The following is a 27,576-nucleotide window of genomic DNA, read 5'->3' as shown; positions in this document are numbered from 1 at the left end:
TAGCATTTCAAAGACATGGACAGTAGAAAGATTTCAGGAATGCATAAGAAGTTTGTGCATTTCTAAATGAACATTCAGGAGCAAAGTTGTTTTTATCATTTATTTGAAGCCTTTATCTTTTGAACACAAAGATAGCAAAAGTTTGCATGAGCCATTGTAATTTGAAGGGTAATATTAACTAAAATATTAAATGTATTATTTGCTCAAAATACCGTAGTTCCAAGCTATAAATCAATCAGAGTCTTAATTTCATTAATTTTGGCTTGTTTTACTTCACTTGCTGAAGGCTTTTTGGTAGCAAAGGCTCCTGCTGCAAGTTCCCTTTTCTTCTTTTGAATTTTCAGCATATTTTCTTCCACTGAATCCTTCACAATGAACTGAAACACAAAGAAGGGATTAATCAATTCCAAGTTTAGTATAAGAAATTTAAGTACGTGGGGGGGAGGTAGGAAGCCAAGCAGCCTAAAGCTCCATTACCACTTTGCAAAGAAAATGCAAGGGGGGAAGGGTTCTAATGCAGCTGGAGGCCAAGTGTTGGCATTTAAGAATATTGTAACACTTTTGGGAAGAGTATCTACGTAAGTAACAGAGAAGAGAAGCTGATTTCAGTTTCCTAAGTAACATTGTTGTGACTGGCTACTAAAGAGGCAGACCACTTGCTCTTCTGGAGCTAAACAAGCTGCTAGAACAAAAGCAAACCCATTCTCTATACCCTTAAGACAAAGTGTAAGAGCCAGGCTAGGTGACAGCAATACCACTCCATTTAGTCACTCCAAACCACTCAACAGGGCCATCTAATGTTCTGCAGGTAACATTTAACAAAATCTTAGTCTGAAGCACACCCTTCAAAGGAGAAACCACACCACAGTTTAAGGTGTACAGTGTCACTGTGCTTCTAAAGAATTCAGTAAAGCTTTTTTGAGCATTTATTTATTAATGACCAGAAAAGTGTTGGAACAGCTCCTCTCACAACTCACCTTAGTAATAACAACATTATGCTTCTGACCCAGCCTGTGACATCTGTCAAAGCACTGATCCTCTGCAGCAGGATTCCAAGCCTGTCCAGTACCAACAATGAACAAGTTAGATAACCTCCCCTCAGAATACAAACTAAGATAGATTCACATGAAACCACAGAGGAGTTATTGTACCATCACCTCTTGAACAAGCATTTCTTTTAGATTCATTACTCCTAACCTAATCTCTCACTCCTTAAGAATCCCTCCCACTATAAGGAAAGATTTGACAAACTGGTTACATTTTTTGTAACCAGCAGAAGCTTGTCAGGAATTAGAGACATCGAAACAAGGTTGCTGGAGTTTTAATGCTGAAATAAGCACGGCAGGTACTAACTGCCTCAGTACCCTTTTGCTGACAGCAAAATCCAAAGTAGGTAAGCACAGGCAGTTACTAAACAGCAGACTAAGAGCCCTGCATTAAGAAAGCCCACGTCTGTTTCCATTAGTATATGCAATAATCACCAAGTAAACAAACTTGAACACAAAATGGTAGTGCAGCAGCTCCTGCTTATGCTTAGGCTAGAACACCAAGTAAAAGGATTTGTGAAATGCCAATGCTTTTCAAGCATGTTTTGCCTGAAGCAAGGCTAGAACGCTACTCGTTCTCAGAGAAGAAATACTTAGATCTCCCTAAAATGTAACAGTGTTTTGTCTGGGACAAGCAAAGCTCATGCAGTGGGCTCACCTTGCTATGGCACCCTTATGAAGAGAGCCTGAGGGACCTGGGGCTCTAGCTTGGAGAAGAGGAGCCTGAGGGATCACCTCATTCATGTTTATAAATATGTAAAGGGTGAGTGGCCAGAGAATGAAGCCTGACTCTGCCTGGTTATGCCCCATGACAGCACAAGGGGCAGTGGTGGAAGTTGAGGCATAGGAAGTTCCATGGAAACATGAGGAAAAGGTTTTTCACTGTGAGGGTGACAGAACACTGGAACAGGATGCTCAGGGGGGCTGTGGAATCTCCTTCTCTAGAGATAGTCAAACCCCACCTGGATGTGTTTCTGTACGATCCTGCTTTGGCAGGGGGGTTGGACTGTATGGTCCCTTCCAACACCTAACATTCTGTGATACTGAAACAGTTACCTAAGTATTCTTCTTAATGAACCTTTTCTGCAGAACCAGGGAAAAACTACAGTAGGCTAGCACAAAAAAAAAATCATTTTAGATTCTAAGAATCTGATGCCTAGACACACTTAACATATCAAGCTGCAAGATAAAAGCCAAACAAATCTTGTTTCTCCAATCTAAGGCAGTGAGAGCAACAACTCATATATCCATCACCATGAGATAAGCCTACTGCAAGGTATGGACAGCAAACAGTTCCAATGCCAATCTGACTGCACATACAAGATGATGTCTTCAAACAAAGTCCAAACATGCACAAGCAGGTTCCATTTTATCCTTGCTGTGGTTGAGGAGGACAGAAGGGTACTACTCTCACTCACTCTTCTCTCAGTCCAAGCAGAGAAAACTGATTTGCAATACCTTTATGCCATTCTGTAATATCTCATACCTAGGATACTATTTTTCACATGGGAAAATATGAAGGAGCTTGAGCCTCAGAGAAACTTCTGTATACTTGTGATACTTTCACATTAAAGGTTTGTATTTCTTCCTAAAGGTGAGAACTCAGCAGACAGTGTTGTATTTAAGCAAACATATATTTTTTTTTTAAAGGGGGGGGGTGAAGGGGAAGAAAGTAGTCTACAGTTGGATAAACATTCCTCCTTTGCACTTTGATATAGAATTATAGAATGGTCTGGGTTGGAAGAGACCTCTGAAGGTCATCCAGTCCAACCCGCTCTGCAGTAAGCAGGGGCATCCTCAACTAGACCAGGCTGCCTCTGAGAAAGAATGAAAATCTGTAAGCTAGAGTTCTACAACAAATCTGTGGAATTTGAGTAGAAAAACTGGTTACTCCACTGCCTCGAGAGCTGCTGCTACTTCTTAAATCCTGTTATTGCTGCTAATTCACTTCAAGGAATGCTAATGCACGACTGCATCTCATTCAACGCTGCGCGAGATCACAAAGGATCCACTGCCCCTCCATCAAACACTAACCAGACACTGCCACTTGGGATGGTTACCAGCAGCATCAAGAGAAGTTGATCAGTGGTGTACAAGGGATGCAGCTGCATTTGGCTCTAGTGTGTGAGGTGTAACTGCACACTGTAGCTGAGTTGGTGTTAAAGGTGCTTGCCCTAGGTTCTTACGAGGGCTCACCCCAAGGCAGAGTGTGCACTGTACCTCATTAACTTCACAGGAAATCAACACCTTGCTGGATTTCCCATTAGTTTTCCTACTCAGAGAATTGTTTAAAAGATAAAGTAAGGCAGCTGGACTAGATAGTGTTTCAAGTCCCTTCCAACTGACCACCTGTACAGAAACAATGGTTGTGAAGATCTGCCACAGTTCATGAAAAACCTTTTCCAGAGCAACACCTCCACCCTCTGCTCCTATTTAATTCCTTTAGCTTATTAAGTAAATAGCCTTGTCCTCCTGCTGTTATTATCACTAACCTGGTGTCCAAGCTAGTACTTTTTATTTACTGTCTGTGTTACCAGATGCCCAAGACCAAAGCTAGACTTAATTTCATTTACTTAAGTTTTGCTTTCAAATGCACAAGCTGCAGAATGTCTCACTTTCCAACTACCTGAAAACTAGGACATCAGAGCAGCGGAGTAAAGAATGGGGAAGGGAGGAAGTGAAGAGAGAAACTTTGATTTTTGTACACTGAGACAAGACATGAACCAATTCTGTTATGAAAACCATTTTGCTACCCATTAACATAATTCACATTTTTATTCCTCACTAATAATTTTGTATTCCTCAGTGCTTTAATGAAAGGAAAAAAATAATCCTGAATTTAGATACCACCATCTGTGTCAGTCTCCTAGAACCATAAAAAGTCACCTCAGACTTTTAAGTAAAATCACAAAAATAACAGAAGAGACTAGAGCAGAGAAGCACTGCTTTATAACACAAGAGGGGAAAAAATATATTCTGCTCCTGAAATTCCACTTTAGGGACAGAACTAACAGGAAGCCACATTCAGAAGTATCAGAGAGGAAGAAATAGAGAAGGAACCAGTATCAAATGACACTGTCAGGTGTTTGTTAACAGCATTCTTTCTGTTCACAGCACAAAAACATTGTGTTAAAACAAAAACATGCCAGGGAAACATACAAAGTAAGGCCCTGTTTGCCCTTTAATACTCCCTGTCGTTCATTTTCAGAGGGTGTTTCCTTCTACCTCTTAGGAAGACACCAAAGGAGCTTCACCTAGCTTAAGCCAGCTCATTATGAACAAGCCACTACTCACAGGATCCATTAAAAACACTCGGGAAGCTGCTGTCAGATTTAATCCAACTCCACCTGCTTTCAGAGACAAAAGCATTACAGTTGGAGATCCTGCTTGGCTGCTCTGGAAACACTGAATTGCTTCCACTCTTTTCTTCTGTGCCATTGAACCATCCAAACGAGTAAAGGCAAACCCTGATTCTCTGAAGAGAAAGTAAAAATGTTCAATTTAACCATTCATTTTTCTGTGCCAACAGGAAACACATCAAAATCCTCAGCTCCACTTCAAAACCTGTAGTTACAATTCTGCCTTTAATTGGTGACACATTAAAAGCAACAAGAATGAGCTTCATGGCTTTTTCCCCCACTCAACCAAATGTTAAAGTAATTTGTTCCTCTTCTGAAGTTCTACAAGTTGAAAGGATGCTACATATTCTTTGCCAGATCTTTCTGAAGCACCATCAAAGCACAAGTTTATTAAAACTCACATCATTTCTACTTACTTTAAGGGCTTTTCTATCAGTGACAGGAAACTTGTGAACTGAGAAACAACCAGGCACTTAGCAGTCGGATTTTCCCTCCGCAGTTCTATCAGAGCATGCATTAGAGCATTTATCTGAAACCAAATGAAGACTTAAGCAGCTCATTCTGGCTTGGTTTGATTCCTCTCCTACTGGTGCTTTGGTAAGTTCCTATCAGTAGAGAAATCAATCTGAAATAGGGTGGGGAGGGTTTCTTTCAGTTTCCAAAGAAAACTACAGGTTGAGCACTTTTAATGGTCACAAACTACATGGTGATTGGCAGTGCTGTGGGGAATAGGATTCACAAACCCATTTCTAGACATTCTCCACTGTCAGCAGTCAACAAGTCCCCTACCTCCAGGGCATATGGAAAAAAGGAACTCCAAAAAGGCTTAAAGCAAGGGACAGCCACAAGCCAAGTGCTCTGCTGTAGCAATACTCAAGAAACTGAAAGAGGTTCCCCCAGGAATACTCAGGCAAATTCAGGCAAGACCCTGGGTGTGATATGACAGAAGATAAGGAGGGGCATCTGAAGCACTCTTGGGATCAGCATGAGAACAGAAGCAGCAAGGAATTTGATCTGAGGAATCAAAACCAAGGAAAACCATTTTCAGTTTTCCTGTATAATTGGCTATGATGAGGTAAAGAACCACTAATTAGAGAATGCAAGCCACTGCACCAGGTCCAAAAAAATTAGTAATCATATATAACATGTAATAATTGTTATTTTTACTATCATAATCATCAACATCATCATCATCATCTTTATTCAAAACCACAAAGTCCTAAATTAGTTCTTAGGCCTCCACACTAGGATTTTTAGAGAATAAATTTATAACCAAGTTTTGAAAGAACAAGAGCTTCATTGCAAAGGAACACTGAAAATTCAATGCCTCAGAAAAGCACTCTCAAAACATTTAAAGCATAAGGAGGAAGACTTAGGTCTTATTTAGATGATTTAGATTTTTCAGCTTCCAACTCAATTAAGAGGTGAATAAATTCCCTGGTTATAGTACTACTCTCTTTTCAGAAAGGAATGAAAGGCAAAGCAACAGCTCTTTTACTGTATGTACTTTCTTTACTATATATGGTTTTACTTCAGTACCTGAAGGGATCCTACCAGAAGGCTACAGAGGGACTTTTCATAAGGGTGTCTAGAGACAGGACAAGGGGGAATGGTTTTAGGCTGTGGAGAGTAGGTTTAGACTGGATCTTAAGAAGTTCTTCAGTACAAGGGTGGTGAGATTCTGGAATAGGCTACCCAGGCAGGCTGTGGATGACTCCTCCCTGAAGGTGTTTAAAACCAGGCTGGATGAAGCCCTGGGCAACCAAATCCATTTGATAGGTGTCCCTACCCATGGCAGGGGGGGCTGGAATATATGATCTGTAAGGTCCCTTCCACCCTAAGCAATTCTATGATACTGAAAATCCTGTTTAATACTGCACAAATAATGTACTGCACAATGATCAGCATCTAACCACAATTTGTGCTCCTTTTGTCTTGTTCCCCCACTGCAAAATTTGTCTATGATGAAGTTTTAGTTTTCTCCTCTGGTGGCTAGAGACACTGCACAGATTTTACAAGACTCAAAGTCTGTTGTGCACATGTAAAGCATGCTCAGCCTACTTACATAGAAACTCTGAATTGCTCCAAAAAGCATAATGAAAGCTAAGGAAAACACAATGGAATATACCTTTGAACTGGATGTCCATTCCTGATCAGAGCTCTTCCCATTACTGGAGTCTGCTTCCTCTTCTTGGGGACATTCCACCAAGTACTCTGCTCTAAGCTCATGCCTGCAGAGAGGGCATTTGGCATTTGGCTAGGAAAAAGCCCAAACATCAGAAGAAACACATGAAACCAAATCACTGATAGTGAGCACGAAAGATCACCTTTGCCAAGCCCCTTTTATGAAATCATTATATTGGTGTTCAGACCAAAAAACCCTCCAGCAGCACATTCATTCTTGCAGCACATTTTGTCATTGCTGACATAACAAATCAAGGTAGCTATTTGTGAGAACATGAAGGCAACATCCAAGCTATGTGTTTTGACACTCAGCCCTTCTTAAAAGTGGTCTGAGAGTATTTATACTTGAAATAAGCAGACTGAGATTTAAAAGCAAGCAAATACTTGGGCTGTGGGGAGAAGACCATTGAAAACATTAGACAAATAAACCATCTTTCAACGACAAGATCTTTCTTAGCTACAAACAAAGAATGACCTTTTACCCTTTTTCTTCAAAGCCTGCACAGAAATAATAGCAGTCTGATGAAATATGCTTTGTCAGGGCCAGACACAGTGTATCTTCTCTTCTCCCCCAACAGACATGAGAAATGAGACATAATTTAACACCCAAAGCTTTTTTGTCCCCCTCTGAAGCAAGAGGTAAAGTTTAGAATATATATAATAGATAAAACAAGTTTAGAACATGTAATAGCACTTCCATAGTAGGACTGCTCACAGCATGTAACAAAAGACTGTGGGAGCTACACAAGCACACAACTTTGTGAAACAAAAATGACAGACATGAAAAAATAAATACATCTGCCTGACAGAACAAGCCTTTAACTAACTTGGTTTGCACAGCCCATCTGGTCACAGAACCAAAGCATCTTTAGACAGGATGCAGAGCAGACCTCACAAAGCACATGAAAGAAAAAAACAAAACAAAAACAAGACAGAAAAACCTAAAGGGCATTCAAAAGATGCTCATCCACAAGTTTGTTCTGGAGAATGTCCAGAGAAAGGCCATAAAGACAGTCCTTCAGCAAGGCAGCTACTTCACTCTAGGAGGTTATCAATTTGCAGTAAGGAGAGTAGATGTGATTTTAGTTGAAGAGCCAAATTCCCAGGCAGAACAAGGGGCAATGATAAGGGGCAATGGGTGGAGGTTAAGGCATAGGAAGTTCCATGGAAACATGAGGAAACATTTTTTCACTGTGAGGGTGACAGAACACTGGAACAGGCTGCCCAGTGGGGTTGTGGAGTCTCCCTCTCTGGAGATAACTCAAAACCCACCTGGATTTTGAGTTATCTCCAGAGAGATACGCTCTCTTGAGTTATGCTCTAGGTGATCCTGCTCTGGCAAAGGGGGCGGACTGGATGAGCTTTTGAGGTCCCTTCCAGCCCCTACCATTCTGTGATTCCAATACACAGATTTGGCCTCTTTTAAGCACAACAGATACATGCATCACAGCAGATATGTGCAGCAAAGGGGCGCCCAGCCACATGGAGGTATCATAGTACCAGTCAGGGTTGGAAGGGACCACAAGGATCATCTAGTTCCAACCCCCCGGCCATGGGCAGGGACACCCCACACTAGATCAGGCTGGCCAGAGCCTCGTCCAGCCTGGGCTTAAACACCTCCAGGTATACAGTGCTGCACTGGATGCCATCACTTTGACCCTAGGGACAATGTGAGGAAAGAACTAGGGGAAAGCATTTGAAAATGCTGATGGACTTGGAGCACTTCAGTTTGACAGCTGCTCTCTCCATAGCCTGACCTCAGGGCAATAGTTTTTATAACCCAGTTGATAATTTACACTGCTCACCATTTCAGATTTAAAAGAGCAGTATCTAGCTGGCCTTCTGGTGACAGCAGTTCATGATTGCAATTAACTGTAACCACAGAGAAACCAACCTGTTCACTTCTGATGACTTCAAAGATGCATGGCTTACAGAACACGTGTGCACAGCGTGTTATCACCGGCAGGGTCAGGGATTCTAAGCAAACTGCACATTCTTCATCTGAGCCAGAGCTCAGGACCAACTTCATTTTGCTCACTAATGCTTCACGCAGTTCCTCAGGGGTTGTGTTATCTGCAAACACAGAAAGATGTTTAAAACCCAGTTACTTCCATACAGGAAACACTCTGAGCTGGCACACATCCACACAGCTCCACTGATCAAAATGCAATTAGGACAGTTAATCCACAATGAGGATATCAAATCACAGAATGGCCTAGGCTGGAAGAGACCTTAGAGATCATTCAGGTTACTCAAGGCCCCATCCAACCTGGCCTTGAGCACCTCCAGGGAGGAAGCATCCACAACCTCTCTGGACAATCCACTCCAGGGTCTTGCCACCCTCATAGTGAAGAATTTCTCCCTAAGATCCAATCTAATCCTATTCTCCTTCAATTTAAATCCATTTTCCCTTGTCCTCTTGGTGGAGACGCTTGTAGTAAGTCCCTCTGCAGCCTTCCTGCAGGATCCCTTCAGGTATTGGGAGGCAGTTTTAAGGTCCCCCTGGAGCCTTCTCTTTTCCAGGCTGAATAATCCCAACTCCCTCAGCCTATCCTTACAGCAGAGGTGTTCCAGCCCCTGGATCATCTTTGCGGCCCATAACGTATAAAATAGAGGCTGCCAAATCAGAAGGGCCCTTTTCATCAGGGTGTCTAGTGACAGGACAAGGGGGAATGGTTTTAAGCTGAGGGAGAGTAGGTTTAGATTGGATCTTAGGAAAAAGTTCTTCAAGGCAAGTGTGGTGAGACTCTGGAAGAGGTTGCCCAGGCAGGTTATGCATGCCCCCTCCCTGGAGGTGTTCAAGACTAGGTTGGATGAGCAACCAGGTCTAACTGAGAGACATCCCTGAGCATGGCAGGGAGGCTGGAGTAGATCTGAGGTCCCTTCCAACCTAAGCCATTCTCTAATTCTGTGGAAAAACATTCAGCATAATCTTACTTGGAAAAATGGTACTGGGAAATCAAAGAACCTCAGCTGCATGCTCAGTGATAAATACCTGTGTGTCTCAATACCTAGCAACTTTCTAATGGCAGCTGTTCAACCAGTGGCAGTACCATAGAGGTGGCACTGCTGACAGTTAAGATTGCTTTAGTTAAGCAAAGGAAATTAAAAATCATCCTTTCTAGTTACTAATTAATTTCTAAATAATTGTCAACCAATAATCCAATCATTTCTCCATCCTGTATTTGTCAGCAAGATAAATGACAACCTTGTAGCAAAGGTTCTGGTCACATCTCATTGGTCTTTCAGTTTCCTGAAGAGAAAAAATAAGTAATAATCACACCTATAGCAATGTCACCTCAGAACAGGAACATTACATTAGAGAATTCAGAGTATTTCAAGCAGCTTACACATTCCTCTGAAAGGAATGCAGATTAACACCATGCAGCTACACAGTTCTGTCCTGTCAAAAATCAAATCTCACTCTCCTTTCAGTCCTCTGTGTTCACCCTTCCTTACAGCTGTAACAAAGTCAACAGTTTCCTATTCTGCTGAAGAGGCAATGGTTCTGCTGACATGGCTACCAATTACCAAGCCATTCCCCAAAGCTCTTCCACATCTTCTCTCCTGAGGCAAAGAAAAATAACTGCTGTCAAAGCACTTCTGTAAGTTATTACAACAACAGATGCACTGCTCTTTGACAAGCTTCATTTGGCTCTGCAGAGGATCTCTCCAGTCTTTTCTTTATGGGCTGTCAAATCTTACTTACTCCTGCTTCTAGCCCATGTGACTACTCATATATTTCCCTGCTTTCGTTCATATTTGAGTATGTGCTCAAGTATCCACTTCTTAAACATGTTCAAAACATCCTACAGTAAGAAAAAAACAGTCACAAAGCAAAAAGTAGGTAAAAGCTAAAAACCAAACTGGAAAGAAGCCAGTAAGCTTGGAAAACACACAAACATATTTCTGAACTTAGTCTTGTTTTTAGCAACATGGGAACCAAAAACATTCACTCACCAGCTGGAAAACTGGAAGGCATACTTATGCAAAGACGAGGATGACAACAAAGCTGCCTTAACCTGAGCAGGACACCAAGGATGTCAGCATAGTGACCTAGTACAGTCCCTTCCCTGAAAAACCTGAACAAGAGTTTGATTGTTAGTGTGCAAAGCTACAGCCTGAAGTAACAGATGGCATCAGGTGATCATGGTTTAGCTGTTAGAGTTACGGTTTCATTTTCACTGTCCTGTTTGAATCTATTTTATTAAATCCTCTTCTGTAACAATGATGTGGTGGTGTTAGGTCATGGGCTGGACTTGATGATCTCAGAGGTCTTTTCCAGCCTCAGTAATTCTGTGATTCTGTGTATCAATTGCTACCAGTAGCATATTCTCCTAGAAGAAATGCTAACAAGTGCTGACAACAATTCTAAGGCCATTCCTCACGTATCACAGGCTCACAGGATGTCAGGGGTTGGAAGGGACCCAAAGATATCATCGAGTTGAACCCCCCTGCCAGAACAGGACCATACAATCTAGCTCAGGTCACAGAGGAACGCATCCAGACAGGCCTTCAACATCTCCATAGAAGGAGACTCCACAACCCCTCTGGGGAGCCTACACATCTGGTATCTTTCTGTTTCTTGACAGAACTTAAGAGAGTTATGCAGTAGCCTCTACTTCAGAAGCAAGCAGAGGTTACACTCTTTTGCAATGATTAGCTTATGGCATCCAAACTGACACACGTGCCTACTAGAGTGAAGCACCAAAACTTCCAAAACACAACTTTGTGATATCAAACTTCAACCTTCAGGATGATAAAAAGCTTTTTATTTACCTGCCAATAGCAGCTTTGCCCTCGTTCTTCACAGACTGATAGATCTGCCTCTCCTCCTCTGTCAGTGTAATGTGCTGAATAAGTACTTTACGTTCTGGCAACTCCAACACAGGCTTTCCTTTGACTTTGCTTGTTTTAGTTCTTCTGAGAGTAATAGTCCTAATGAGAGACTGTAAACGCCTGAAGAATACATAGCAGACAATATATTACCCAGCTGGGGTGGGGTGCTTGGTCTTTGGATCTGGGTTTAGTTTTAACTTATCGTATAAATACATCTTCTGCACAAAACCCAAGCCCAGCAATACATCATTCATTCATCTGAAACACTAAGTAATTAAAAGTGGTTAATATTTTATCAATTTGACCTTAAAAAAAAATAAATAAGAACTGATCAGAGATGCATTTCAATGATAAAAGTGAGGCAGTCAGGCTGCCCAAGCACTGCCACTCATACTCATTCACAGGCTCTTCGTACCCAAGCCCTCCTGCAGCTCCCATTGTGATCGGACGTTGAATTGTTCTGTGCCACCACTCTCGGTCAGTAAAAGGTTTCAGTTTTAAGAAGGAAATAAGAGACCACAGATCTTTGACAGAATTCTGAATAGGAGTGCCTAAAGAGAAAACAAAGGAAGACTGTAAAACCTCAAAACCCAAAGAGCTACATGTTTTCAGTCAAAGCGGAAGTTCTGTGCTGTCTCCAAACCATACACCACGGACAAGGTTTCTCATAGCCAGTTTAACATCTCATTAAGTATAATACATAGTATTTATTTAACTGAACTATTAAAACCCACTTAAATGTAGAAGAATGAGAAAACTGCAGCTCTCTCTACTAGGAAAACTTGGATGTTAATCTTTCTACTTCAACTTCACCAGCAGTGGTTACTATTAAAGATCCTTCTCTGGAGACTTCCCAAATCCACCTGGATGCGTTCCTGTGCAGCCTGCCCTAAGTGATCCTGCTCTGGCAGGGTGGGGTGGACTAGATTATAGAATCATAAAATTGTCAGGGTTGGAAGGGACCTCAAGGATCATCCAGTTCCAACCCTCCTGCCATGGACAGGGGCACCTCAATCTAGAGCAGCTCACAGCCTGGCCTTAAAAACCTCCAGGAATGAGGCTTCTACCACCTCCCTGGGCAACCTGTTTGTGTGTCTCACCACCCTCATGGGGAAGAGCTTCTTCTTAACATCCAGTCGGAATCTAACCACTTCCTAGTTTTGTTCCATTCCCCATAGTCTTGTCACTCCCTGACATCCTAAAAAGTCCCTCCCCAACTTTCTTATAGCCCCCTTCAGATACTGGAAGGCCACAATAAGGTCTCCTCAGAGCCTTCTCCTCTCCAGACTGAACAGCCCAAACTCTCTCAGTCTGATCTCAGATGATCTCTAGAGGTCCTTCCAACCCTAACATTCTGTGATTCTGAACTGTGATCATATGCCTGCATGGTCCCTAGCAGTTTAAAATCACCATTGCATTTCCAAAAGCTACTGAGATTTGGAGAAGCACATTAAGAGTGAGCACTGCTAACTAGACATAATGTGCTGGTTCACGAAGAGGTCATTTTTCACTTCCACTTTCACCAAACCTGCATATCAGGTTATCTGAAAATTTGTGTCAACAAGCTGAATAAAACCTGGGGCAAAAAAGCCCAAACCAAAACCAGCCACCCCACCAAATCACAAAACCAAGCAAACCAAATTAAAAACAACCATAAGACATGCCTCAATCATTGCTCAAAGACAAACGCAAAGCTATTCCAAATGAAACTGACACAGACAGACATCAGCCATCATCCAGAAAAAGCCAAAGGGGGAAACAAAAGTTGTTGTTGTACTATTGCCAACTATTTTACCTGTAAGTACCCATCTTCTGTGTCCCTCCAGATTTAAGGCAGCTTTAGTTTGCTGAGCATTTGGATTTCGTATGGTGTGGCCCTCATCCAACACAATTCTCAGCCACTTGACTTTGTGTAAAGGGCTCTCACCTCTGGTCTGAAACAGAGCTTCTCTGTAAATCTTTGACTCAAAAGTAAAATACTTTATTACAACTGGATTGAGCAAGGTTTTAATATAACCATTCCATAACTAGATGTATTGGCATCTTGTTTATTTATCAGCAGATAAGAGCAAAATCTTTCAGATGTAATGATTGCCAGAAAGTGTTACCAAAATCTTCTCCTAACTGAGTATGGGGAATGAGCTACAGCAAAAATAAGCTAAGCTTGGAAATAAGAAAAGCTTCAAAAGGCAGAGCTATAGAAAATGGATCAGAGAACAAAGTGCAAGTTTGTGTTATAGTTGAAGATGTAATCTTCAGGCTTTTAAAATGGCTGGAATTTCTATGAAAATACCACTTCAGAAATGCATCTCCTGCAGGGAGAAACTTGGTTGCAGCCCCTGTGCAGCAGGTACCTTGGTGTTATGTTTTCATATGCTCCACATTCTTTGAACACAACAGGGGAAGGCAGAAATGGCAGCCTTATGCTACCAAAATCTGGGGAGATTTCCACACTTGACATCCTTTTCCATCCTGTGAAAGTTTCCTCCTGAAGTTGTCATAATTGCAATCGAATCATTTTCTCTACAGGAGCAATCAACAGAAAGCCTCCCTCTGCTGTTACAGTGAACACGTAAGGAGGTATGTAAAGCACAACTACAGCCATAGCCTGATTGCCTGCCAGAGCAGCACTTAAATGTACTGCCAACATTAGTCCAGACACCCAGGGTCTTGACCATGAAGGGACTTTCCAAGAACACTTTTTCTCATTTACTTACTCCATAATCAGCAGCTAAGATGCTGTATGTTGTCAAGACGACATCTTGTTCTGAAAGGACCAAGGGGTCTTTGCTACGGTCAGAGCCGTAATAAACATAAACCTTGACCTGAAAGTCTTGGTGGATATGCTGTTCAAACTGGTCCTGAAAGAGAAGTTGTCAGAAGTAATCCCAACGATGCTGCCTCACTATGCAATTGCTAGAATCATGCAGTCAGCTCTCAGTAACTAAAAGCCACTCCCTCTAGCTCTGTTCCATTCGACATCCACTCATACAACAAAAGCTATTTGGATTAGGGTTTCTTTTCACCTCTTCACCCAGGTGAGAGGAAGGACAAGAAGCAGGCACCTCAATCATTAGAGCTCTAGCTCTACCTCTTAGATAGTACTAATTCACATCCTGATGGAATATGTATTTCAAAAATCAAATAATTACAGAATCATTAAGGTTGGAAAAGACCTCTAAGATCATCTAGTCCAACCTTCTATCTAATACTTCCATGACCACTAAACCATTTCAATCATTTGCCTTTCCCAGCAGTGAGGCCACACCAAGTCTTAAGACTTCCAGGCACTTTTGGAGACCTTGTGCATAGTTTAAATTTTAGCATTGATTTAGTTAAAAATAAACTTACCATCCAATTGCTTAGGACAGACAGTGGACATACAATCAGTGTTGCCCTGGGGCCAGCATCAGAACATTTTTTCTCAACTGACTGAATGCCAGCGGTACCTGAGAAAACAGGAGACATATTTAGTGGCCTAACAATTCACATTAAAGCAAAAGCAGAAGTTCAAGAGACTTAGGTTTCCCTGATGTCCTCTCTAAATTTCTTCACCTGCTCAGCATTGAAGCAACTTATAAAAAAAATGAAGCTCCTGTCTTTAAGTCAAATGTGTAAAATCATAGAATCACAGACAGTATCTGCTTGGAAGAGACTTCCAAGACAATCCAGTCCAACCCTTGACCTAGCACTGAAGGGTCAACACCAAACCATGTCCCTAAGCACCAGGTCTACACAGCACCTCAGCACCCCCAGGGATGATGAGTCCACCACTGCCCTGGACAGGCCATTCCAGTGTTTGAGAACCCTCTCTGTGAAGAAGTATTTCCCAATATCCAGCCTGAACCTCTCCTGGTGCAGCTTGAAACCATTTCCTCTGGTCCTGTTGCCTGACACCAAAAAGGCTGCCCACTACTTGTTCTAATCTACCTTTCAGGGAGTTTTAGAGAGCAATGAGGTTTCCCCTCAGCCTCTTCTTCTCCAGACTGAACAACCCCAGCTCCCTTAGGACCACCTCATAGGCTATGTTCTCCAGTCTCTTCACCAGCCTCACTGCCCTTCTCTGAACATGCTCCAGCACCTCAATGTCCTTCCCACAGTGAAGGGCCCAGAACTGAACACAACACTCAAGGTGTGGCCTTACCAGTGCTCAGTACCAGGGCATATCACCTCCCTGTTCCTGCTGGCCACAGTGTTTCTAATCCAAGTCAGGATGCTTTCTTGGCCACCCAAGCACACTGCTGACTCATGTTCAGTCAACTATCAAACTGCAAAATTAGTATTATCTGTTTATCCCTTCCTTACCTTTTCTCTTTGTTCTCCTTTTTAAACCAGTAGATGAAGTTTGAAGAGCAGATGCAAAGGCTGTACTATCTTGGGTAACACAGGAAGTTGCTGGAAAAAGCCAAACAGATTTTTCACACCATGAATGCATTGGGTGTTTAATATGTTTCATAAAAACCAAAGCTGTTAACCAAATTACTTCTCCTCTGCAATACAATGAGGTGGGATAACTAGAGTTGGAAGGAACCTATAAGAATCCTTGAGTCCAACCACCTTCTCCTCACAGGACTACTTAAAACTAAACCATATGTCTAAGAGCATCAACCAGATGCTCCTTGGACTCTTACAGGTATGTGCACAGAAATACAGTATTTCATACATGTTTCAGGTTACAAATCTGCTTACTTCCTGAGGATGTCCCTGCTGACTGCAGAGGGGGTTGGACTAGATGACCTTCAGAGGTCCCTTCCAACCCAGACCATTCTACGATAGGAATGCAGTTTACCAGTTATTAAGAATAGATAGTTTAGCACAGGTTTCACTCCAAGTAATTAAACTTTACCTAAACTGAACTGAACTGCTTAGTCCAGAGTTCCAGAAGCCCTTCAGTTTTTTCCATGCAAGATACCTAGTTCAAGGAGTGACATGTGTTCTTGCCTCCTCATGATCACATTTCAAGTACTTACCACAAAAGATGAACTTCATTATTTTTCATTTGTTTTTCCAACTCTAGTGCCCTGACAACAAATACATGTCAAATTCTGAAAAACTTAACAATTCTGGCCTTCACCCATCCATTTGACCCTGCTTAGAGCTTGTTTCTTCAACACAAACTCAGCTAAGGAAACAACCTACAACACTCATAGCCAAAATGTTTCTTTCCCCTTCAGCAGTTGGTTGGGAAACAAAAAAACCAAACAAAAACCAACCAACCAAGCAAGGAAACAAACAAAACCCCACAACACAAAACAAAGACCCAAAATCAAGTTCAGTTAATTCCTTTTCTAGTTAATTAGAAATTCTTTTCAGTTTGGCTTCAGAAGGGAAGATACCAGGTGTCAGAGTAACCAACTAAACCCCAAAAATTCCTTGCAACTTACTTTCTGTTTCTTGCAGCTGCAATTCTTCAGACTCTACCAAGTCACTGCTTCCTGAGTATTTGGGTTTCTTGGCTTTGCCTCTAAGATACCATTATTAAGAAAGAAAGAACAAATAAAACCCCACGACTCTACTGCAGCTTGATTTATATATTAAATCTCAAGAGCATAAAGCAAATGAACTTGACATTGCAAATCAGATACCACTGTAATTTGAATGTGTTCTCTTTAAGGGGTTAGTAAAAGGGAAAGCACAGAACACAGAGCAGCAGGGTGAATGATGCTCATAAACTTGGCACAGGTCATCACTGAGGTTCACACCAATTATAAAGAGTTTACTGCACTGGGAACCTTCAAATCTATTAGCAAGCTCCACAACTTCACCATCTTTAAGCTGTCTGTCAGAAGTAAACCACTTACAAACCCTACTGATACTAGAAGATTCCTTCACAGACAGTTTTTCAGATGTACCACACCGAGAGTATCAGACATGTTTAGCACTGAAGGAGACATCCAAGCATGCAGTCATGCAAGCCATGTAGAATGTGCTAACCCTTTTTAATATATCCCAAAGTGCAATGCTGACACAGAAAACTTATGACTAATGTAAGCAGCAGTACAGCATACTGAAGGGTAAGGAGACGGCAGGAACATGCTCTAGGCCATGGTTAATCATAGCCAAGTACCACTTCATTTTTCACTCAACATCTATGCGACCAACCAGTACAAAGATTATTCCAACGATGTACCTTTTTGGAAGACAACTTGAGTGCTTCAACACAGCAATTTTAGGTTTTTTCACACTTGAAACACCAGGCTCCATCACACTGCTAGAGTCTTCATAAAGGAAAAAAAAAAAGTATGTGTGAAAAATATCCACAGTCTTCAGCTTGGTTATCAGTCTAACTTTAGCATAACTTCATCAAATACCAACTGCCTTAATCCTGCACAGCACAAGTGCTACTGACACTGATTTACAAACCATACTAACTATCTATAAATCCTCCTGACACAACCTGAAAACTACAGGTGTGATAAAATCCTACTAAACACTTGGCATTTGCTCATTACTTTAAAACATTTCCTAAACAGTGACCTCCTACAGAATCTAACAATGTTTCCTGTTATAAAAGGCAAGACTCTAAACAGATGCAGAACACTGCTCTTCTTTCATCCACGAGGAAGAATAAAAAGGAGAGCAAAAGGAACCCAGAATCTATTTCCTGCATGTGTTAACTTTCCTGGCAAGGTGCAACTTTCTCACAAGGCACTTAAATCTTCTCACAAATCAACTGAGACATCCTTAAATGCTTCTCTGAGACAGTTGATTAATGGTTTGTGACAACAAGTACTGACCACAGACTATGAGTAGCCTCCTAATAGCATTAATTATCACACAAACACTGCTGGACTTCACACACTTTGCCATCACCTTTACATGCTCTAGGTCCCACGCTGCTCATGCTGTTAGTATCAGATTCCTATTGAGAAATGGAAACTTTTACTCTTTAATGTAGCAACTGGAAAAAAATGCCAAATCACATAATTAAACTAACCTGACCAGTGATTAACTACTGCTCTGAAACATGAAAGGTTTGTTTAGTAGCAAGTCAGTCAGTCACTTGAAGATGCTGTAAGGTTTTTTTTGGTGGCCAAATACAGGATTAAAATTAAACTATAGAGAGACACAGGAGAGAAACTAAGTCTGCACAGCTGCCCTGTAAACAAAGCACACTAATAGTATCTCATAGTTAACATTTTGAAGTCACATACAGAGCATTATTTTGTTAAATTCTGACAAGTATGATGAAATGAAACAAGCCTCCCAACTGTAACACTGTCAGGGAACACTGCATGAGAAAACCATCTGATCCCAGCATTGAATTTGTTTCAGCATCTTGAAAATCGTGTCATAATGAAAGCAAAAAGCACTTCAACTACACTACTTAAGAAAAGCTTGCACACTGGTGTTAGTGAACTAATTGTAGTTGTATTTCAAGTCTTTGGCAAAAAAATAAATAAATCAAGGTTTATTCATTTATGTGCTTTCTACTGAAACACTCTGCCTGGTGTTTTGGTTGTTTCAGGCACTTCCTCCAAACCACACAGGATCTATGCATGCACACCCCTAAAACACCACTTGTATTTGTGCAGTCAGAGCTTGCACATAGGAGAAAGTTGTAAGAAGCTTAAGCATTTATAAAATGTAACATTGAAAAAGTTGGTGCCTTCAGAAATTCTTCCTTACATTGCTCAGACTACAGTCTACAGCTCATTCATACACTCTGGAGTAACATAGTTCACCTTATGAGGAAAAGCTGAGGGAGCTGGGACTCTTTAGCTTGGAGCAGAGGAGCGACCTCATTCATGTTTATAAAGATGTAAAGGGCAGTGTTAGGAGGACAGAGCCAGGCTCTGTTCAGAGATGCCCAGTGACAGGACAAGTGGCAATGGGTGCAAGCTGGAGTAGAGGAGGTTCCATGTGATTGTAAGGAAAAACTTTTTCACTATGAGAGTGACAGAGCCCTGGAACAGGCTGCCCAGAGAGGTTGTTGAGTCTCCTCCTCTGGAGACATTCAAAACCCATCTGGATTGTGACCGTTTGACGTTGTCCCCTTAAGAAAGGGAATATGGTGGACGGAAGTTGATAAACTCTAGGTGATCCTGCTCTGCAAGGGCCATTGGTCTGGGTGATCTTTCAAGGTCCCTTCCCTACTTTCAACTAATCTACACTATTCTTGAATGTACCTGAATAACATTTTCTGTTAAATGGATACAAAGTTTGCCATACAGCAAGCTATTAGGGAGAGGTGGTTTTATTCATTGATGTTAAATCCTCCTTCTTCCATCTTACCTCACAGAACTTTGCATTTGTGACCTTTTCAACAGGAAGAGGCTTGCCATCTTGAAAATTTGTGAGAATCAGTGCAATAGTAGTAAGTGTTTTACCCTGCATAACAGGAGAGAACATCACATCTTCCAGAGGTGAAAACAAACCAAACGACCACTGAATCGAAAAACACACACAGAGACATGCTGTACAAAACAAACACATGAATGACAGCTTGTTAACTAGTATTACCAGCCCCATATCATCAGCTAGTATTCCTCCAAGGACATTTTGAGGTCGCTTCTTTTCTGCAAAATTGGTAAGTGTGTTGTAATAGAAGTCACTTCTCTCTTCCCAAAACGGGGGTAAATCCTTGCTGTTCTCACGTGAAACCATCCAAGCTAAAGCCTGCTTCTGATGGGGAAGCAAGGGTGTGCCAACAGCCTGCAAATTAAAGAGACATGCTATGAATCATAGAATCATAGAATCAACAAGGTTGGAAAAGACCTCAAAGATCATCAAGTCCAACCTGTCACCCAAGACTTCATGCCTGCTAAACCATGGCACCAAGTGTTGCATCCAGTCCCCTCTTGAACACCTCCAGGGACGGTGACTCCACCACCCCCCTGGGCAGTACATTCCAATAGCTAACAACTCAGAATTTTCCTCCTCAGTCCTATAAAAAGAGGTTGAGTCACTTGACTGTTAGTGACCGTCATTTAGGTCACAGTTATCTCCAGCGTCTACCTATGATTGACATCTTTCATTAGCTAATGTGGGCACATGCAGGCCACTGCCATTGCTCTGATGATGCACAGCAATATCCTGAGATGTCATAATTTGACCATAGATCCTCTTTCAGTTAGTTTAGCTTCTGCTACAAAGGTATTAGAATAAACCTTTATTAGAATAAAATTACTTGCATTACTTGCAAATTAAATCTGGCATTCCATTTATGGAAGAAACTTTTTGTTTTAAATAGAGTTTTATCTACTAATTCCCCACCCCCCCACACCCCATGTCCAGACAAAGCTAAACATGCATCAAGATGTTTAATTATTTCTATTTTCATAGAAAACTGTTTCTAGTTAGGAAAAAAATATACCTCTGCTCCTTCCATTTCACAAGTTTTGTCATCTTCCCTCAGATCCTCAAACAATTTGTCAAATTCGCTTTTAAGCTGCAGAAATGAACAAGAACAAAGAAATTGCAATTAAAATGGCTGCAGTTGCAAACAACCTCAGTAAATAATCACTGGCTATTAAATTACAACTTCCTGCCATACGGTAATCAATATAGCTAAATCTACCAGTTCAGGTGAATCTAATTTATGAGGACAGACTGAGGGAGTTGGGGCTGTTCAGTCTGCAGAAGACAAGGCTCTGAGGTGACCTAATTGTGGCCTTCCAGTATCTGATGGGGGCCTACAGGAAGGCTGGGGAAGGACTTTTCAGGATCTCAGGTAGTGATAGGACTAGGGGGAATGGAATGAAGCTGGACGTGGGGAGATTCAGGCTAGATGTGAGGAGGAGGTTCTTCACCATGAGAGTGGTGAAACCCTGGAATGGGTTGTCCAGGGAGGTGGTCGAGGCCCCGTCCCTGGAGGTGTTTAAGAGCAGGCTGGATGAGGCTCTGGCCAGCCTGATCTAGTGTGGGGTGTCCCTGCCCATGGCAGGGGGGTTGGAACTAGATGATCCTTGTGGTCCCTTCCAACCCTGAATGAAACTATGAAACTATAAATAAATCTAATTTAGATAGCCAAACCTGGTTTGCTGGAATATAGTTTGTTAGCTGCTGCTAGACAAATATTAAGTTCACTTTTACCAAGACAAACTCATGCCAATACAAGCAAGACCTTGAGAAGGGACCGCTGAACATGTTTACATCCTCACCCAACACTCACTGAAGTAACTACTTCTGTCTGCTTTGGAAGAGCAAACAAAAACCAGTAGTAAAACCAAACCACCTCCCAACCCTTCATCTATCACCCTTGGCCAAATCTGAAGACAAAGTCTGGAAGTCAGACTTCATTTTCATTTAAGGTCTTAACGTATTTTTTTATCTGGTAAAGCATTAGGATGGAGAAGTTAAAAAAATCCCACATCCCCACAAGGATATAAATGAATTGCTGAACAGCCAGAATCTCCCAGAATTACACAAGACTGAGAAACTTCTGCAAATCTGTGGTTTAGAGAAGGAAAACAAAAGCAGCTTCCCCTTCAGGAGCATTATTTTGTTAAGTTAAAGCCTCCCACTGTTAAAATTTGAATTTCCAGGTGTTTTAGTGTGAAATCCAAACCTGTTCTGTGGTCAACTGGACAGCAGCATGAGCTGGAGCACTGTAACTTGGACCAGCTCTCCCGGAAACCCACTTTGATCCAAAACCACCTCCTGAACCTGCTTGTTCTGAAAAAGATGGGATTTTGAAACACACCATTATGACTTCCTAGTCCCAACCTTCATGAGTAAGAGTGCTGATCAGACTGGGGGCTGTAAGGCCACCTTTCACCACTTGTCTTCTAGCTTCAGTTTATCAGTAAGGCTTTCTCCACAATGTTTTGTAAGACCCAGAGGAAACGGATGAGGCATCAGTCAGGATCCTTTGAGATGGCAACCGTGTCTTAAAAATGCTGTCACATGAAATCTGACTGGTCACATGAAATATGACGACTGGTAATGCAAAATGCTTTTTCACTCTTATCACAACAGAATCTGTAAGATAAAACCTGAAAGCTTGCTATAGGTACAATAGATCTATCCCTCACCAGGTGTTTATTGCATCCTTACTCCTGACTACCACTGTCTCAACAAAGTGCACAGGTGGCTTTATACACCAGGCTGGCTCTGCAAACCATCAGGTCTGCTAAGCTTACTTGTTCAAATATCTCATCTCTATTTGCTCACACTTCATTAGTAGGATACACATCCTAGCACTCTGCTAAAAAGCAGCATTGTCCCTAAACTCCCAGCCTGTGAAAATGTTTCATCTGTTTCTTTACAAAAATAAAGTTTTTCAAGTCTGGAGAAACACTGGGAATCATTATGGATCTTTAAGGAACTTGTGGAATCAAGCAATAGAACATCAGAAATGTAGGTTGCTCAAATGCTTCACCAATTGAGGGTGGTGGGACTCTGGAATAGGTTGCCCAGGAAGTCTATGGATGCCTCCTCCCTAGCAGTGTTCAAGGCCAGGCTGGATGAGGTCTTCAGCAGTCACATCTAGTTGAAAGGCATCCCTGACCATGGTGGGGAGGTTGGAGTAGATGATCTCTAAGGGCCTTTCCAACCTAAGCCATTCTATGACTCCATGATGGTAAAAGCTAGGACACAAAAGCATACTTCCTAGGAAGTTTAAAATTAATAGCTGTGGGCGCTGCATTATTCCTCAGCTAGGCTAAAAATAATTTTATGAATGACAACACTACAATGAGAATTAAGCCTTTTGAGATTTCTTCTCACCAGTGGTAAGATTAATCTGAGTATTTTTGAAAAGGGATAAAACCCCCAAACTGTAAGACTTACCTTTCACAGGAGGAGCCAGTTTAAATCCATGCTTTTTTAGCTCATTCAGCACTGCTTCCTTGTTTTCTTCTTTTCCCCAAAAGCTCATCTGCACAGGCATGGTAAAGGTATTTTTTGCTCCATAAGGGACAACTCTGACAAAGAGCAGGGAAAAAACACATAGCAGTAGAATTTGTCTTTTCCTTTTATAATAAACTTTGCTACTTCTTCAGCAAGCGCTGCTTCAAAGCTCTTGTCTTCATCAAAACACAGAATGTTCCAGACAGGTGTTAGTACCTGTACTGCATAAACCTTTTACACAGACCACCACATGCAGTTCATTTAAAAGCTCCACAACAGCCTTTAAGGAATTTCCTCTCACTAGTGCCTCTACATTTTAACATCTATAGGAAAGAATGCCCTGTGTGCCAGCAGAGCAGAAGAGAGTCTGAAAACACAAAGCTTTGATCCCATTGCCAGGAGATCTTCTTTCTGGCAAAAGAGAAACACTTCTAAAGACTTTTCAGAATGTGCTAGGAGTAAGAAAACCCATTCCACTATTTCTCTTCTTAGAACTACAAGCATAATTTTGACACTTACCCTTCAACTACTGCTAGTTTGTTGTCCATAATGCCTGCTAGTGCTGCTGCCAGTTCTTTTTTTATATGGCCCACCTGGTCTCCATTCACGTTGTTCACTTTCACTGCGTTTTTATCATAAGGATTATTAGGCTCCCTCTGAAGTGCAACCATCTCATTGTTGTTAACCTACCAAAGCATAACAAACAAATGCCAGAACACACACATTTTGTTGCCAATTACATGCAGAAATATCTGTCATACCTTTACTTAAACACTGTGAAGATTAAAGACTCATTTGCCATAGCGTTCCATTCAGTTCACCAACCTACTACTTATTCCAAATACCTGACAAATGTTACCAATTGCAAAAATATTCCAGAGAGCAAGACCTTACCTTCGAAGGAAAAGACATTTTGTAAGGGAACAGACCTCCTTTTGCATCCATGTAAACAATTCAAATCAGGGGTTGGAAGGGACCTCTAGAGATCATCAAGTCCAACCCCCCTGCCAAAGCAGGATCACCCAAGGGAACACATAGGAACACATCCAGATGGATTTTGAAAGTCTCCAGAGGAGACTCCACAACCTTTCTGGGCTGCCTGCTTCAGGGCTCCAGCACCCTTATCATAAAGAAGTTATCTCCTCATGTTCAGGTGGGACCTCCTGAGTTTTAGCAAGCCAGTTCAAACCTGATTTCTTGTTTTCAGTCACTGTTATTTGCTTTATGTAGATGAGCAAGGTCACCAAATAATTATACCAGATTTGAAAGCTGCTACCTTAAAGTTTGCAATTAAAACGTTAGACTATGGACTTCCTGTGAATAACATTGAATGCAGCAAGTTAAGAAGTAAGTATCTGTTGAAATTATGCTTGGGCAAAAGTTCTCAGAATTTAATTACACAGATTTAGTCTGAGGCTGACAACTCTTTCAGCTGCTTTGAAATCAATCGTGCACTTACAATCCCTGTGTAGTATCGTAATCCAACAACACTTCCTCGCAAAGTTCCGTACAAGACAGCAGAGTCTGTATCCTCCTCCGTTCCAGAAGTGTCACCTACAGAGAGAAAGTCTTCCAACCCAAGGCTGGAATAAAAATCAGAAGAGAAAGAATGGGAATAGTTTCCTTTCTCCTCTGGAGATGTCATCTTGAGAGCATCCTCTTGCAGAATCTCTGCAGAAGGACAATGTGTGAAGTATTTGACCATTACCAATAATAGAATTATTCCTCACAATCTGTTTCACACTTTTGCCTAAGGCTACCTATAAGCCCCAGGTTTACAACTTTGCTGAGGTAATAGTTACCTAGAAACATTTAAAAAAAAAAAAAGATTTAATGTAGGAGAAAACTTTGTCTGCAATTTTTTAATCCCAAATAAATCAGTTTAAGCCCATCACAATAAAGACCTGACAATTTAACTGCCTAAGGTATGGTACTTGTGCATTCCACCCTACCTTCCCTCATAGGATGATCTTTATCAGCAACATGAATGATTCCCCAGATTTGGTTACATTTCTAATTATACCTGGCAGAGCAAAGCTTCCATGTATTTTCCTAACATCCATTTTTCCCATTTAAGAACAAAAAGGCTAATCCCCCACCCCAGTTACAATTAACTCTGTATAACTTCCTGCCTGCAGACACAAAAGCTGAAAAGCTGAAGCTGCTGCCTTCATATTTATTAAGCTTGCCTTCATACCTTAATACCTGTTGTTCATACTCTATAATAAACCTCAGAGATGATCAGCTACACCAACCTAACCAAGGTAATCACACAGTGTATGTCTAACACAGGCTTCCATCAGCAGGTTCCCCTTCTGCTGCAGAGATGCACCCTGCAATTCATGTTGCTCTGCACAAAGAAACGGAAGCATCTCTGCCCACAAGTTCAATGCATGTTTGAGTGAAGGTCAACACACCAACTTCTGCTTTTGTCAAGTAAGGTCTAGGTTAAAATCTCAACATGAGTTTCAACAGATGCACAATAACCATGACCTTTGGTATATCCCAAAACTACCCTGCGGTGCTGCTGGATTCATACAAGAATCATAGAACTGTTCAGGTGGGAAGAGAGCTCTGAGATCATGAAGTTCAGCTTTTCACGATCCCACCACTACTGCTGAGCACCACATCCACTCATCTTTTAAATACCTCCAGGGATGTGGACTCCACCAGTACCTTGGGCAGCCTCTTTCAGTCTTTGATAAGCCTCTCTGTGAAGAAATTTTTCCGAATATCCAACCTGAATCTCCCCTGGCACAACTTGAGGCCATTTCCTCTTGTCTTGTCACTTGTTGCAACTGAAAAGGGACTGACCCCTCCCTCTCTACAACCTCCTTTCAGGCGGTTATAACTTGATGAGGTCTCCCCTCAGCCTCCTCTTCTGAAGACTAAACAACCTCAATCTTAACACTTGTGTTCAAGTCCCTTCACCAGCTCTATTGCCATCCAGCATCTCAATGTCCTTCTTGTAGTGAGGGGCCCAAAACCAAACCCAGTACTGAAGTTGTGGCCTCAGCACTGCCCAGTACAGGGCGACAATCCCTTTCCTGGTCCTACTGGCCACTACTCCTGATCCACCTGGGCACACCCTGGCTCAAGTTCAGCCACCCACCAATCAACAAGCCCAGCTCTCCAGCCACTCTACCCCAAGTCTGTAATGCTGCACGGGGTTGTTGTGGCCCCAGTGCAGCATTCAACACTTGACCTTGTTCAATATTGTGCTGGCTTCAGCCCAGATCTCTCTGCAGAGCCATCCAGCCCTTCAGCAGATCAACATGCTCACCCAATTTTGTCAAAGAATGGCTTCATTTGAAGGGGCTTAAAGATCATCTAGTTCCAACCTCCTTGCCATGAGCACGGCCGCCTCCCACTAGCCCAGGCTGTTCAAGGCTTCATCCAACATGGCCATGGAGACCTCTAGGGAGAAGGCATCCACAACCTCCCTGGGCAACCTGCTTCAGTGTCTCCCCAACCTCACTGGAAAGAATTTCTTCCTAATGTCCAGTCTCAGTCTCCCCTCTTCCAGCTCAAAGCCATTGCCCCTCTTCCCATCACTACAAGCCCTTGTCAAAATTCCCTGTCATCTGCATTAAAATAGTAAGTTTCCATATACTAGTCATGGAGAACTTGGCATAGTCGGCTTTGGTTTGTTTTGCAAATGGTATCTCAGATCACTACAGAAGTGCCTGTCTGTTTTCTCCGACAGAAAACCAAACAAACACAAACGTGTTTACACAGCGTTACTGGGAGAAGCCAAAGCCTCTGCTGTGCCGAGGAGCCAGCAGAGGGGGATGAACCAGAAGCCATTTTGCCACTGTCCTGCGGATAGCTCTCCAGGAGCCTCGCCAAACGCAGAAGGCACAGGAACGACCCCAGCACGCAGCACCGACAACACGAATAAGGCGGCGGAGCCTGAATTTCCACGCAGCCACCTCAGCTCGCCCCGTCACCAGCACCTGCCCGACACCGATCGCAAGACCAAGCGGCCCAGCACAGGAGGGCCCCGCTGCGGTGCAGGCACAGCACAGCACCCACCGCTACCACCCCCGTCTCACTTGAGCAGCCTCCACATGGCAGCAGCAAGGTCCAAGCGCCGCAGCGCCCAGATAGCGCTACTCAGACGTCCGCGCTCCACAGCCCAGCACAGCGACCACCAATCGCTGCCAGAGACTCCGCAGGCCCGGCCAATGAAGGGCCCGTGGACAGAAAAACTCCGCTCTTTCCCCCTGTGCAGCAACCACCAATCGCTGCCAGAGGCTCCGTAGGCCCAGCCAATGAAGGGCCCGTGAACGGAAAAACGCCGCTCTTTCCCCCTGTGCAACAACCACCAATCGCTGCCAGAGGCTCCGCAGGTC

At 42.4% G+C, this 27,576-nt stretch overlaps 1 protein-coding gene across 2 annotated transcripts; it reads right to left on the bottom strand.

Moving 5' to 3' along the window:
• Positions 1-91: 91 nt before the first annotated feature.
• Positions 92-27,469, bottom strand: HLTF (helicase like transcription factor). 2 transcript variants are annotated; one of them, XM_068144933.1, is made up of 24 exons: positions 27,277-27,469; positions 24,681-24,804; positions 23,741-23,907; positions 23,162-23,295; positions 21,939-22,045; positions 20,745-20,819; positions 19,892-20,083; positions 19,664-19,759; positions 18,242-18,290; positions 17,559-17,646; positions 16,813-16,892; positions 15,734-15,823; positions 14,780-14,877; positions 14,146-14,289; positions 13,224-13,362; positions 11,844-11,979; positions 11,369-11,548; positions 10,550-10,671; positions 8,484-8,662; positions 6,534-6,662; positions 4,822-4,934; positions 4,341-4,521; positions 978-1,058; positions 92-377 (listed from the first exon to the last, which is right to left on the bottom strand). In XM_068144933.1, the coding sequence occupies exons 1-24, from the start codon at positions 27,291-27,293 to the stop codon at positions 225-227; spliced, it is 2,874 nt and encodes a 957-aa protein (XP_068001034.1). In that variant the 5' UTR covers positions 27,294-27,469; the 3' UTR covers positions 92-224. The 2 variants fall into 2 exon arrangements, with proteins under 2 accessions (XP_068001034.1, XP_068001035.1); XM_068144934.1 differs by lacking the exon at positions 4,822-4,934 and having other exon boundaries at positions 290-377.
• Positions 27,470-27,576: the final 107 nt, after the last annotated feature.

The sequence above is a fragment of the Melanerpes formicivorus genome, unplaced genomic scaffold, assembly GCF_026170545.1.
Source record: "Melanerpes formicivorus ecotype bairdi unplaced genomic scaffold, bMelFor1.0.p_v2 SCAF_12, whole genome shotgun sequence".
NCBI classification, from domain to species: Eukaryota; Metazoa; Chordata; class Aves; order Piciformes; family Picidae; genus Melanerpes; species Melanerpes formicivorus.
This window is presented reverse-complemented; position numbering and strand designations above follow the sequence as displayed.

What these genes read in the sequence shown, in the direction of transcription:
- HLTF (XM_068144933.1), bottom strand. An exon ending in TCCAGTTGACCACAGAACAG is followed by an intron (nt 20,820 to 21,938) that starts GTTTGGATTTCA and finishes TCATTTCTGCAG; the next exon opens with CTTAAAAGCGAATTTGACAA. An exon ending in AAGGAGAACAAAGAGAAAAG is followed by an intron (nt 14,878 to 15,733) that starts GTAAGGAAGGGA and finishes CTGTTTTCTCAG; the next exon opens with GTACCGCTGGCATTCAGTCA.